Source organism: Herpailurus yagouaroundi, unplaced genomic scaffold (genome assembly GCF_014898765.1).
Source record: "Herpailurus yagouaroundi ecotype Mexico unplaced genomic scaffold, PumYag 28, whole genome shotgun sequence".
In the NCBI taxonomy this organism is placed as follows: Eukaryota; Metazoa; Chordata; class Mammalia; order Carnivora; family Felidae; genus Herpailurus; species Herpailurus yagouaroundi.
The window spans coordinates 100,785,017-100,799,696 of record NW_024412376.1 but is presented as its reverse complement, the minus strand read 5'-3'; the positions used below and the strand labels follow the sequence as shown (position 1 = coordinate 100,799,696).

At 42.7% G+C, this 14,680-nt stretch overlaps 1 protein-coding gene across 1 annotated transcript in view; it reads left to right on the top strand.

Annotated features, from left to right (window-relative positions):
• The first annotated feature begins 10,488 nt into the window (after positions 1–10,488).
• LOC121033581 (vesicle-associated membrane protein 714-like) overlaps positions 10,489–14,680 on the top strand; it is a 31,565-nt gene continuing 27,373 nt past the window's right edge. The window contains exon 1 of the mRNA XM_040480045.1: positions 10,489–10,636. Coding sequence (XP_040335979.1) covers positions 10,559–10,636 — 78 coding nt within the window. The 5' untranslated portion in view covers positions 10,489–10,558. The remainder of the gene's footprint in view (positions 10,637–14,680) is intronic.

Below are 14,680 nucleotides of genomic sequence, written 5' to 3'. Positions count from 1 at the left end.
TTGGCTCAGGTCATGATCTTGCAGTTCATGAGTTCAAGCCCTGAATCAGGCTTGCTGATGTCACTGTGGAGCCTGCTTCAGATCTTCTGTCCCCCTTTCTCTACCCAGCCCCCACTTGCATGTGCGCTCTCTCTCTCTCATAAATAAATAAACATTTAAATTTTTTTTAAAAACCAGACATTTAAAATAATACAATGTGACAACTCTGACAGTCAGATCCACCACCCCTACCTTCAGAGTTTAATGTTGCTACTTGCTATACTTAGTTGTTTGTTTAGTGACTTTTCTGAACTAATTTTGTAAAGTCTACATTCTTTGTTATGTTAGTGTCCCTACTTAGTCAGCTAATTGGTCAACTAATGATTGGCCACAAATATCCTTAAACACCTGGAACTAATAAATCTCCCAGGCTTTGTCGTGAGTAGTTCGGTGTAGTGTTGGAGCATATCTTTCAAACTCAGCCTTCACTTCCCACTTGCATAAAATTTTAGGGTCAATCAGACAGGACAGCTTAGGGCCTTCTCACATCTTTCCCAAGCATACTCAGAGCTCTTCCATGTAACACGGCCTTCTAGATTACCAGGTATATGTCCAAGTTTTTCAAAGCCCTTATGGACAGTGCATTCACCAGCTATTCCTTTTAAGCTTTTGGTTAGTCTGTTGTTTGCTCAACTGTTATCCATCATATAAGCATCTACAAGTTAAAACCCTTGCCTGTAATTGTTTTCTGGCAATGTTCCCTGCTGGGAGCGGGGGGGAGGGGGGGGTAGTTTTTAGCACTGAGTTTTGAGTCAGCCTTGTAAGTGAACTCTTCCAGAGAAGCACTAGACAGATCAGATAATGACAATTTTATGAGAATGGGACTTTGAAAGAGTTCCAAATTCATTCTGCCCTCTCTGGTGGCTGCCAAGCTGCCCCAGGAATGTGGGGTGTTATTTTTTAAGGCTACTACATAACTGGAAAGTGGGTGGTGGGGTTAGGGTAAGTTATAATGCCACAGAGCCCACCATTCTTACTAAGATTCAGACACTTTTCTTGAGTAAATGATTCTTGGGTTGGATCCTTGGGTTAACCAAATAAGCCTTTGGTTAATTTCTAGAGTTCTGAAATTTTAATTCTGAAGGGTTTTTTTTGTTTTTTGTTTTTTTAATGTTTATTTATTATTGAGAGAGAGACACAGAGTGTGAGCAGGGGAGGGGTAGAGAGAGGGGAGACACAGAATCTGAAGTAGGCTCCAGGCTCTGAGCTGTCAGCAGAGCCCGACGCGGGGCTCCAGCTCATGAGCTGTGAGATCATGACCTGAGCCAAAGTCAGTCGCCCAACCAAATGAGCCACCCAGGTGCCCCAATTCTCAAGTTTTTTTTAAGTATAGGTGACATATATTAGTTTCAGCTATATAACACAGTGATTCAACAAATATATATGTTATAAAATGAATTCCAAAGAGTTTGTCTTTTTTTCATTGCCCTTATGAAGAGGAAAATTTTTGAAGGTCCTTTTTTCTGCCATTTTTGCTGACATTCTCTCATAACCTTTTTTAAGCCAAAAATAATCCAAACCATGGCTAAGTACAAAAGCACTAACAGCCAGACACCAGCATCATGGACATGCAGAGTTAGGAGTTGTGAAGTAATAAAGACATAACAAAAAGCCTGTGAAATTGCCCCATAAGGCCCATTCAGAATATCCACTAATTTCCAACACCTTTCTATCCTCCTTTAATTAAACCTGCTCTTCCTTAAACACCAGCACCAAGATAAATGGGAGTGAGCTAATTCAATCTTATTGATTCCCTGTTTTGTTTAATCACTAGAGTTGCTATTTTGTTTAATTACTAAAGATTGTTTTCTACTATTTCTATTTCAAATACACCTTGACTCAGTTACAATATTTCTGCAGAGAAAAGTGCTCTACATTCCAAACAATCAACTTGTTAACTTTTGAAACCCAACAGGCTTGTTAACAAAGAATTAGCTGTATTCGATTAATGGCTGAAACCCCTAATGTAAAAAAAATAAGTGGTGTAGCTGTACACTACTCTGAAGGTCTTCAGCTGGATTTCAAAGGATAGAAGAAGAATTAGGAGAATGTGAGAAAAATTATGTGAACAGAAGCTTCAAGCCCAGAATTAGCATAATATGATCTCAGATCAGTGAGCAGATTAACTTGGCTATGGTGGCAATTAATGGGGAGAAGAAGAAGGTTAAAGTTGGGAGATACTGGGGCTGGGAAAGACAATAGAAACCGTTAAACAACAGGCAGAGAATTTTGTACTTGACTTGTAGGAGAGTAGTTCACAACCATTTTATCTCCTCCAATACACCTGAGAGATACGATCACTCCCAGTTACAATAGTGGGCACAATTCAAGAGATCCTCAAATACGGGGATGAGGTGGTGAGAATCTCTCGCAGGAGGGTGGGGGGAGAGACACGAGAGATTTCAGAAAGTCCCACTTGAGATTCTGCTATTCCTTCATTAACTACTTCACTCATTCCTCCACACCCCCTTCAGTGGGAATGGGAAGTCAAAGGAGATCTTTGAAGAAAACAGTGCCCTTTTGAAAGTTCTTCATGACTCTATCTCATTGGAGTAATTGCCTAATTTCCTGAACATTAGACAAGTCTATTTCAGCACTTTCCAAAATGGGATTCATAAAATACTCATCCCATAGATGCCATCTGTTAAAAATGTTCAGTCCATACAAGTTTGGGAAATCCCACATGCATATAATATCCTTTTGCCAGAGATTCACAAACCATATTTATTAGTCTGCTAAAGGATCTAAGAACTTCCACAGTAGAGAAATCTGTTCAATTTTTTTAATGCAGTTTCCACACAGTTACTTGATCATAGATCTTATCCTCACATGTCTATTAACATCCTTGTATTTTCAGAGAAAAAAATGAGAAACACTGGCCTATATTAGCTTCTTTGTGGTTGTTGACATGTCACATGTGGTTCTGCACCTGTCATAAATCTGCTTATGCAAGACAATAAAGCAGGAAGTAACATTTTCTCTACTCTCTAGGAACCCCACTCCCTATAACCGTTCTGTCCAGTCCTCACTTAACTCTTCAATTCCTCATGCAGAGAAGAATTCAACTCAGCCCTTTCAGTACCCCCCCCCCCCACCACCACCACCACAAGTGGCTTTATTCAGTCGGAATTGTGAATCAAGGCACCTGGGTTCTTCAGTGTTTCTCTGGGACCCACACCAATGTCCATCCCTGAATCTGAACTAAGTAACCGAGCTGCCTAAAAGGGAAACCAGCTTGGAGAACATGATTGCACTTGTGGGTCTTCCTGTGTAATTAACTAGAGGGAAGGGAAGGGTTATGAAAATCTGCTGAACAAGGGGCAAAAGAAAAGATGAGAACAGGCCTGTCAGGGCCTGAATGAGTTACAAAAGAAAGCAAGGCAGAAGAGAACCAAAGTAAGGAATGACCTTCTTCCTAGCTGTCATTTCCTTCCTCTGTAAAAGTCCTGAGTAGCCTTTTTCATTCTTCCCCAGTACAGCTGCACTGTCTTTCAAAGCTGTGCTCTGTGCTCCCTCTGCTGGCCCTGACACAGCAATTAGATTTAAAACCAACTATAATATAATAGTTACATTTGGGTGTCCTGCAGAGGTGTTTGCCATCTACATACCCTCTCTTAAACCTGGCTACACTTCCTAGCAAAGATGAGAATCCAACATCTTTTGTATAAACAACAACAACAAAAAAAAATAAAGGTAGGCGAAGAATGGTTAAATAAATTATTGTACTTCATACTAGGAAACGCAGCCACCTAAATTGTGTCCACCACTGCGTGAGGGGCTAGAGATAAAAAGATTGGTAATACTTGACCTCTGTTCTCAGGAAATTTATTACAGAGGAGAAGCCAACACATAACACATCTGTCAAAAGCAAGAATTCTGGAAAACTTCTGTATCATGTGCCTTGAATTATGATTCGAATATGTTCACTGAATCTATTAAGAGGCAACTCGTATATGCCTGGCTGTGCTTTCTTAAACGTGTATCTTATTGATTTCGTTCCATGACAATATGGACTCATAATGATCATAACAGCCATCCACACTGAAACACCTCCTGGGGCCAGTCACCATATGCTTTAGGTATGTTAATTCATTTTCTGAATTAAGTTCAGAGATGAGCCTAAGAAGTAAACCGAGGTTCAAAGACACCAAGAGTACACAACTAGAAAGTGGCAAAGTCAGCACTACAATCCAGGTCTGCTTGACTCCAAAGTCCCTTCAATCTCCTTCCACTACACTGTCTTCAATCATTATCCAGTTTCCACAAATGTCATTGCTACCTGAGGTTCCCCTCCACTTAGCTGCTAAATATAATGGAAAGCCTAATATGAGAGTCAGCAATAGTATCCTACTATTTTTTTTTAATTTTTTTTTCAACGTTTATTTATTTTTGGGACAGAGAGAGACAGAGCATGAATGGGGAAGGGGCAGAGAGAGAGGGAGACACAGAATCGGAAACAGGCTCCAGGCTCTGAGCCATCAGCCCAGAGCCTGACGCGGGGCTCGAACTCACAGACCGCGAGATCGTGACCTGGCTGAAGTCGGACGCTTAACCGACTGTGCCAACCAGGCGCCCCAATAGTATCCTACTATTGACATGATCTATGTGCCGTGCATGAGGCTCCTGGCCTTAAGGAGTTTACAATACAACAGAGCAGTGGTTATATGTAAAATAAATTAAATATGGTTGGTGAAGGATAGAAGCAGAAAAATGTTCACCTTTAGCCCCGAATGTTGACCTATAGCCCACATACTTCTGACAAGGATCAAATACGTGCTGGTTGCTACATCCTGAAAGGGATTCATGACTGCTTGTGTATCTCACTGATAGTTAACACCAAAATGAATGATAAGCAACAGAGAAATTTTATGAAAGTAGTTTCATGAGTAGAAATTCAAAGAAGATATTTATGATTTAATACTCGCTGCATATCCCCTCCCCCTAGAGTACTGAGCATATAACCACCAGCTTCATTCAGCAAAAGTGCAGCCCTTTCTGCCCATGACTCCCATCCCCATGCAACTTAAATAAACTTACTAAGTTGCACCATACATCTCAAGAATTATTTCTTGGCTGTTGCACTCGATAAAACTGCATCATGGCCAAGAGATGTTCTACATGCCAGAAACAGGGGCACCTGGCTGGCTCAGTTGGTAGAGCATGGGACTTTTAATCTCAGGGTTGGGAGTTCAAACCCCATGTTGAGCATGGAGCCTACCTAAATAATAATAATTATTACTACTATTATTGCCACAAACTGCCAGTTTTAAGTCAAAATGAGGAACAAAGTCTATAAACAAGAATAGTCAAATACCCTAGAATAAACACACAAAAAAATCTGTCAAGCCTTTATGAAGAAACTCATAGAGCTCTTACAGGAAGCTATAATAAAGAATAAATAGAAAGTCAACCCATGTTCTTGATAGGAATATTAAATATTGCAAATATATTAATTCTTTCCAATCTGTGAAATTTAAAGCATTTTGAGCTACAGTTATTGAATCACTGTAATATCAGCACAGAAAAGGACATGTATATCAACTCTAAAATCCAATAAACAATGTTGTGGAAGAATTTAGTTTATGGCAAAAGTGGCGTTTCAAGTAAGTGGCCTGAAACAACTGCCTGTACCTTTGGAAAAACATAAATTTTTACCTCACAAGAGACAAAGAAACAAATTTCAGGTAGATTAAAGACTTAACCATTAAAACAAACAAAAGTAACAGAAGAAAATTAAGGAAATATTTTCATATGGGAACAGGAAAGGAAGCCCTGTCTAACTAAGTTCCAACATCATAATAAAAAACATTATGTTTAACTAAGTAAGAAACAAAAAACAAAAATGTCTGCAAAAGAATAGGCACCAGAAAGAAAAAGGAAATGATAAATCTCAGAAGAAAATATTTGAAATATATGTGATGGTCAAAGAAAGCAACATGTTATGGATTTAAAAACAAAACAGGGGTGCCTGGGTGGTTCAGTCAGGTAAGTGTCTGACTTCGGCTCAGGTCATGATCTTGTGATCTGTGAATTCAAGTCCCACATTGGGCTCTGTGCTGACAGCTCAGAGCCTGGAGCGTGTTTCAGATTCTATGTCTCCCTCTCTCTCTGCACCTTCCCTGCTCACACTCTGTCTCTCTCAAAATAAATAAATAAATAATAAAAACAATTTTTAAAATATTCTTTAAAAAACAAAACAAAAAACAGATTTTGGAAAAAACAGTATGCATGTATCACTAATGTTAAATATAAAAATGCATCAAAACAGTCGAATATAAATTAGATTATTACAGTGAGTTTTTTATGGTTTGGTAAAAATAGAAAGACTTTTACTGCCATATCATTTGAATTTCTACAGTGATTACATACTACAAGAAAAAAATATATAAATATTCTCATTTTGGTTTTTTTTTTTTTTCCTTTTTTTTTTTTTTAATTTATATATGAAATTTATTGTCAAATTGGTTTCCATACAACACCCAGTGCTCATCCCAAAAGGTGCCCTCCTCAATACCCATCACCCACCCTCTCCTCCCTCCCACCCCCCATCAACCCTCAGTTTGCTCTCAGTTCTCAACAGTCTCTTATGCTTTGGCTCTCTCCCACTCTAACCTCTTTTTTTTTTTTTTTTCCTTCCCCTCCCCCATGGGTTCCTGTTCAGTTTCTCAGGATCCACATAAGAGTGAAACCATATGGTATCTGTCTTTCTCTGTATGGCTTATTTCACTTAGCATCACACTCTCCAGTTCCATCCACGTTGCTACAAAAGGCCATATTTCATTTTTCCTCATTGCCACGTAGTATTCCATAGTGTATATAAACCACAATTTCTTTATCCATTCATCAGTTGATGGACATTTAGGCTCTTTCCATATTTTGGCTATTGTTGAGAGTGCTGCTATGAACATTGGGGTACAAGTGCCCCTATGCATCAGTACTCCTGTGTCCCTTGGATAAATTCCTAGCAGTGCTATTGCTGGGTCATAGGGTAGGTCTATTTTTAATTTTCTGAGGAACCTCCACACTGCTTTCCAGAGCGGCTGTACCAATTTGCATTCCCATAAATATTCTCATTTTGAAGAGCAAGAAGTAAAAGAGGAATAAATCCTTTAGAGGAGAATTTCATTACTAAATAATAATCCTGAATTAGTGAGTGCTTGATAGTCTCCAGCTTATGGAATATTTACAAACTCCTCAGTGACCTAAGAAATTGGATAATTTAAAAACTAGTGACTTTTCCATCTGAAAAGATAATCTGTAAAAAGCAATGGCAATAGGTTCACTAGTCAATGACAGTAGTCATAAAGTCTAAAAGCTTGTTTTAAAAGAAATGAACAATAGTGGGGGTGCGTGGGTGGCTCAGTCGATTAAGCATCCAACTTCTGCTCAGGTCATGAACTCGCGTTTCCTGAGTTCGAGCTCCGCTTCAGGCTCTGTGCTGACAGCTCAGAGCCTGGAGCCTGCTTTGGATTCTGTGTCTCCCTCTCTCTCTGCCCCTCCCCTACTCGTTTTCCCTCTCTCTCTCTCCCTCCCTCCCTCTCTCACTTCCCCTCCCCCAAACTAAACACTTAAATATTTAAAAAAAAAAAAAAAAAAAGGACAATAGTGAATGTCCGATTTCTCCTTCCCTCGGATCCAGCTTCTCACCACCCACTCTGCTCCACCCTCAAGGTTTTGTCAAACTATCAAGGGAAAGACAAAAATGCCAGTGATGTTTCATATTACCTGTTGCTTTTCATTCTGTTATTCTCTGCATAAAAATAGAGAACAAAGAAAATGGAGGAGGAGGAGGAGAAGGGGCAGAGGTGGAAGAGCAGGGGAAGAAGGAAAAGATTCTCAGCTCTTCAAGTTTCAAAGTAGGTTTTGGAAACTCCCTGAAGAGAGAGTATACGAAAAGAAAAGTTTTAGGCAGCAGAAGCCAACATTAATGCCATAAATTGGGAAGAATGCCCTGGGTGGTAGGAGGTTCCCCACCTAAACTTGCTGGAGTTTCCACAGGCTGGGAGAGGACAGAGTCCGAAGGAAGCAATCCAATTAGCTAGAGTCCCCGCTGGAAGGTGAGGGGTGACGAGTGTGGTGATGAGAAAGCTCTCAGTTAATTGGGGATCCAAGGGCTTGCTTCCCAGGTGAGATAGATCCAAGAGCTGCTTCCCACATGACGACAGAATGACAGCACGACGACAGCATGACCAGAGGGGTGGCAGCATGGTGTGTTGGCCAGAGGCCTGAGACAGCCTCTCAAGCCTCCCACCACCTCAGAATGGCATGAGGGAGCAGGGGAAAGTTTTCCTCGCCCCAGGAGGGCTACAAAAGTGGCTGAGAGACAACCAGAGTGGCTGAAGGTGCCTTGAGTTTCCCAATGCAGTGTGTGAACTGATGACCCGAGACAGAAAACAAACGTTAGCAGCAGGAGCCACCTTAAAGAGATGACTATCACGACTCAGGTCTCCCCCACCACCAGGGCCCTCACACACACACAGATGCCGCCCCTACCCTGGATAGAAAGAAGGGAAGAAGTAAATCTGGAGTTGACTGAGGAAACCTGGCATTGACTAGATTAAGCCTCAGATTTCAGGTAAAATGGGGCTCAAAGAAAGATAGAGTTGTATTATAATTTACATTTTGCATTTCTGTGGGCCTGAATTTGTGGCTTGTGCAAACTGAACCCATCACACCTGCTTTACAGGATTGTTTCAATGCGACAAGGTAAGACTGAGATGAGGAAGGCCCCATATACACCCTTTCAACTACCAGATGCATGTTGTCATTACTACAGCTCATGACTTCATTGCCCAGTCTCTTTTGGCTCCACCACTTACCAAACACAAGGGGTGCTGCAATTTCGCCAAGTTTATTCAGCTTATTTTCACTGTAAGCAAGAATATTCCAACGAGGGGCACCTGACTGGCTCAGTTGGTAGAGCAAGCGATCCTTGTGAGTTCTAGTCCCATGTTGGTAGGTGTGGAGATGGCTTAACAATAAAATCTTAAAAAACAAAAAAAATATTCCAATGATTACCTCAGAATTAATGTATTTCATGTTCCTACATACAAATAATGTGACCAATGCTTTTAATTCAGTGACCCCCACCTGTAACACAAGACATTCTCTCTAAGCTGATAAGACACACTGATTCAAGATTTCCTTTATATAGGAGTATATATGATTCAACAAAGCATTTTCCTCAGGAGCCACAGTCCAGACAAGTTTTGCTACCTCCTTGTCAAATCCAATCTGACTGCACTGGGTTAAAATAAGCTTAATTGATTACCTGTCTTCACCTCTGCCAATCACCCCAGAAGGACATTGATTGCTTTTCCTTTAAAGTTATACCACTGGGAGCAAGAAAGTAATTCTTATTAATGTATTTATCACACTAAGGGTGCAATTGCTTATCTATGGTATGCTGAGTATTTTGCCTAATAACTTAAACTTGATGACTTTCCCCATTTTATAGATTAGGAAACTGAGTCTCAGAAAGGCTAAGTTACAATAAAGGCACAGAGTAAATAACAATGCCCATTTTAACTTTTTTTTTTTTTTTTTTTTTTTTTTTTTTTTACTTAAGTAATCTCTACACCCCACGTGGGACTCAAACTCATGACCCCAAGATCAAGAGTTCCCCGGTCCTCCAAATGACAGGAGGTGGGGGCGGGAACAATGCCTATATTTAATCCAAGTTTCTCTAACTTCTTTTCACTCCACCACGACAGCCTGCTAATGAAAATATATGACCTTCTCTTAAGCTTATATTTTAAAAAAGTCTTGTCAGGGAACTCAAGATCTAGGATAACAAGTCATTCTACCACTCCTACCCTCTCACCTCCTACCCAACCCTACCACACTCACTCCTATGCATTCCCTAAACCCACGTGCCACTCTAAACCCTTGACATTAGCAGTTCCCTCTGTTAACTGTCCTGTCCTTCCCCACTTAGAGAATATCAACTCCTCCTAAATCAGAAGGACACTGGAAGCTTTGCTCCCTCTGCCAAGGACAATTAGCTGCCTCCACTCCAGCTTCTGCAACTCAGTTTATCTTTCCACCGCGGCACACACATGCCACTTGAGATTGGCGTCTGCCTGCCTATGCCTCTGTAACCACTTGCAGAATACGAACTCCCAACGCCAGGGGCCAGGGCCTGCACTGTGGGGTTTCAACAAATACTTGCTGAGTTGGTGTATTTTAAGTCAAGGGCTATACTTTACACGTCGTAGACTGTGAATGAATCATAGGTAGGTAAGTACTGTGAAGTAAACTGGCTCTCACCAAAAGATGTTGAGGATAACGACGAAGGAGAAACTTTTCACTCACCCAAAGCCCGCTTTTTACGAAACCCCGCCCCCGTCTCCTCATAGGCTCTGCCCAGACCAGGGACGGCCCCCCCACCCTCCTCGCCAATCAATCGCTCCTCGCGCCTGCGCAAGCACCGCCCGGATCCCCGCCCCAGGTACGGCCCCGAGGCTGTGTCGGGCGGTTAGGTGAGGCGGCAGGTTTTTTTTTAACTGGCCCGCCCGCCATGACGATCACCTACAGCTGTATTGCTAATGGCCGAGCGGTCCTAGCGGAGCTGTCCCTGACCGGCGGCTCCTATCAGGTACCCCTGGGTCCGGACCTCCGCCTTGGCAGGTTCCGCACTTCAAGGGTGGCGCCTGTCGGGTCCGCCCTTCAGGACGCTGCGCTGCCGGGCGGCTGGGAGCCTGCACTGGGGACGAGAGGCACCGCCCCGAGAAAGGCCTGCTTCTGGGAGGCGGTGAATCCCGGGCGAGCGCTGGCGCGCTTCCGAACTGCGGAGCCACACGTGCGCCGCCTGGGGGTTGGGGTTGGTGGTGCGCGCGACCCATTTGGCCGTGATTAGTAGCCACGTGCTGCTGCAATTCCGGAGACCCTTAAAAAGATTTTCTCTCCCCTGCGGAGAAATGACTTGCAGTTCAAAACACACTTATTGAACATGTGTTATTTGGTAAAGGTGTTATTTGAAGAGAAAACGGGACCCGGAGTTGCCCATTGATGAGCTCGTTGTCTCTTTATGACCATGGGCTATATACAGTTTGCCCTACAGTGTAAAAAGTCTGCCAGTGGAGATAGGTCGGGATTGCGTCTGTAGCACTCAGGATGGGTGGCCGCTTGCTGACCACAGCGGAGGTGATATTAGGGTGCTTGGCGTAGAAGCCTTCTGAGAGTTAGTGTTAGCCTGGGACGGGAAAGGGAAATGGGGACTCCTGCATTCAGATGGAACAGCATAGTGTGTTGGAACCTCAAGAACCTCAGTGTGGCTAGAGCACAGGGTCACAGTATGTAAGGGCTAAAGATGAGGTCAAGAAAGCCGGCAGAGGTTAGTTAAGGAAGAGTCCTATATTTAGTTTGTTTTCTTATCGTAGGGGAACGTGTTGAGCAATTAAATTCATTAATAGCAGTATCTGATTCATCTTCCACAAAACTTGGTCTAGTTACAATATGGAAGGTGGATTGAAGGGGAAAGAACCAGTTAGGATGGTATTGTTCTCTAGGAGTTTTAAGGGCCTGAGGTAAGGGCGAATGACAGTGCAAATGGGAAGGAGGGGGCAGATCCTAGAGACTTTGTAAAACTAAGGGAATAGGGTCATGCCAAGGTGATTCTCCATTTTTTTCTTTGTTTTTCTTTTTTTAATCTTTCTCCCCCACAATTCCTGAGCCATAATTCACGTATGACAGTGTGTAAATTTAAGGTGTACAATGTGATGATTTGTTAAATTTTTTTCTTAGGTGGCATTAAACAAGATTGAAACGACAGATGGAGGAGGATTGTGAGGGAGGAAGTCAGAGGGAATGTAGGAGAAGAGAGTACAGTTTGAGACAGGTTGGATTTTGTTGCCTGTTAGAAGACACCAATCTATTTATGTACTTCCTTATCCACCTTATTCCCAAAAGATTTAAGTCGAAAAATGTCCAATAGGGTAGCCCTCAGAGGGTCAGGGCTAACAGTTGAGGATAGTAGAAGGGGGTGGAAAAGAAAAGTATGGGAGTGAGGAGAGAAAAGGACCAAAAGGCAGAACACTGTTCAGGAGCAAAATAGAGAAGTGGGACACCAAATGAGGGCAGTGGTGCCCTGAAAGCCAAGGGAAGAGAGTTACAAGAATGTTTTATACCCCAAAGAAGTTGAACAAGATCTAAAAGGTACTCCTAGAACTCTACAATCAGCAGGTGATTGGTGACCACATAGTTAGCAGTTTGGAAGAAGTGGTAGAGGCGGAAGCCAGGCTGCTTTGGGCCAACTGATTGGGAGATGAGGAAGTAGGGTGAGTGTAGTTAGACCATCTTTACGAGAATTTAGAAAGGGAGGGAGACAGAGTGAAAGCTGAGGAAGTGTGATCCAGGAAGGGGCCTCATGTTTCAAAACAGGGAGGATTCTCAATGCATGTAGGCTAATGGGAAGGAGAAAAGGTTGAAGATCTAAGAGAGAAGGAGTTAGTACGGTAAGCCCTGAAGGAGCTCAACGGAATGGAATACAGCATAGCAGTGGAGATGTGACTCTTGGGACAGAAGAATGTCTTCTTTCTCTTGGGGAATGGAGGAGTCTGGATATAGAGACAGAGAACTTGGTCTCCTTCCTGGCTCTCTTTACCAGTCCCTGAAGTGCTATGTTGCTCAAGGTTCTTACTTCCATCCTCTTTTAACCTGATACATTCATTCACACCCGTAGACACCTTTACCTTGACCACTGCCAAGTCCACTTCCAGAGTGATCTCTCTCCACAGTTACATTGCCCAATAGACATTCAAACATACCATGTCCAGAGCTAATAATCTTTCCTAGAAGATTCCTCCTCATCTGTTTCTCACCTTGCTGAGTAGTTCTACTGAGCCATTCAAGCTGGCAACTGGAGAGTCCTCTTCAACTGCCCATTCTTCACTTTTACATTTGTTCATTTGTCATTGTGTTCTACTAGTTCTATCTCCAGTATATGTCTTTTTTTTTTTTAATTTTTTTTTCAACGTATTTATTTATTTTTGGGACAGAGAGAGACAGAGCATGAGCGGGGGAGGGGCAGAGAGAGAGGGAGACACAGAATCGGAAACAGGCTCCAGGCTCTGAGCCATCAGCCCAGAGCCTGACGCAGGGCTCGAACTCACGGACCGCGAGATCGTGACCTGGCTGAAGTCGGACGCTTAACCGACTGCGCCACCCAGGCGCCCCTCCAGTATATGTCTTAAAACCAAATCCTTGCTTCTGAACCTTCTAGGCCCTGATACCAGGGTTATTGAAAATGCTTCTTGGGTGCCTGGGTGGCTCAGTCGGTTAAGCATCTGACTTCGGCTCAGGTCATGATCTCACAGTTTGTGAGTTTGATTCCCGCATCAGACAAACTCGAGCCCTGCTTTGGGTGAACCCTGCTTCTCTCTCTCTCTCTCTCTGTCTCTCTCTCTCTCTCAATTTCCCTCTCTCCCTCTCTGCCCATTGCTCACTTGCACCCTCTGTGTAAATAAATAAATAAATAAATAAATAAATAAATAAATGAAATTCTTAAAAAAGAAAAAAAAAATACCTCTTAGGCATGATCTCTCAGACTTTAGCCTTATCCTTCTCAGAACTGGCCTCCACACTGCTACTCAAGTGATTGTTCCTAAAAAGCAAATATGAGTCACTCCCCTGCTTAAAATCATTCCGTGGCATCTGATTACATTCAGAGTAAAGTCCATACTCCTTTAGCCTGAAATTCAGGGCCCTATGTGGTAGGGCTTTTCCATGACTGCCTCCTTCTCTTCCTGAATATTCCTGTGCTCTGGCTACCCTGAACTTCATGCTGATCTCACCAAGGTCTCCCTTTGCAGCTTCCATTCCCTTTCCCTGGAACCCCATTTTTCTCCACTTTTTAGTAATATAACCTCTTCTGGACTTTGAAACTTGTCTCAATTCTTCCTTGAAGCCTTCTCTATGCCTAGGCTAATTTACGTACCTTTAAGAAACTACTTACCAGGCTGAATTGGAATCTTCTTTTTCTGATCAGATTCCTTCAAGACAAGGAATGTCATCTCTGTCTTTGCAGTGTATGATCCATAGTATACAGTAGGTTCTCATAAAGAACTAATTGGGGCACCTGGGTGGCTCAGTAGGTTAAGCGTCTGACTCTTGATGTCAGCTCAGGTCATGGGTTCGAGCCCTAAGTAGGGCTCTGCACTGGCAGCACAGAGCCTGCTGGGGATTCTCTCTCTCCCTCTCTTTCTGCTCCTCCCCTGCTTGCAATCTCTGTGTCTCTCAAAACTATAAACCTTAAAAAAAAAAAAAAACAGGCACCTAGGTGGCTTAGTCTGTTAAGCGTCCAACTTCAGCTCAGGTCATCATCTCACAGTTCGTGGGTTCAAGCCCCACATTGGGCTCCACACTGACAGTGCAGAGCCTGCTTGGGATTCTCTCTCTCTCTCCCTCTTTCTCTCGGCCCCTCCTTTAATCGCTCTGTCTCTCTCCCTCTCTCAAAAATAACTAAACTTAAAAACAAACAAGGAAGGAGAGAGACAGAAAGCTGAAGAAATTCATAAGGCCGAAGGCCTCTCTTTATGAAGCATGCAGGAAAGTAAGACAGTGGAATGGGCTGGACCAGTATGCAATTAGAGGAGAGGATTAAAGGTTTGGCATGACTGCTGTGCAGAAAGCTGACCAGGGG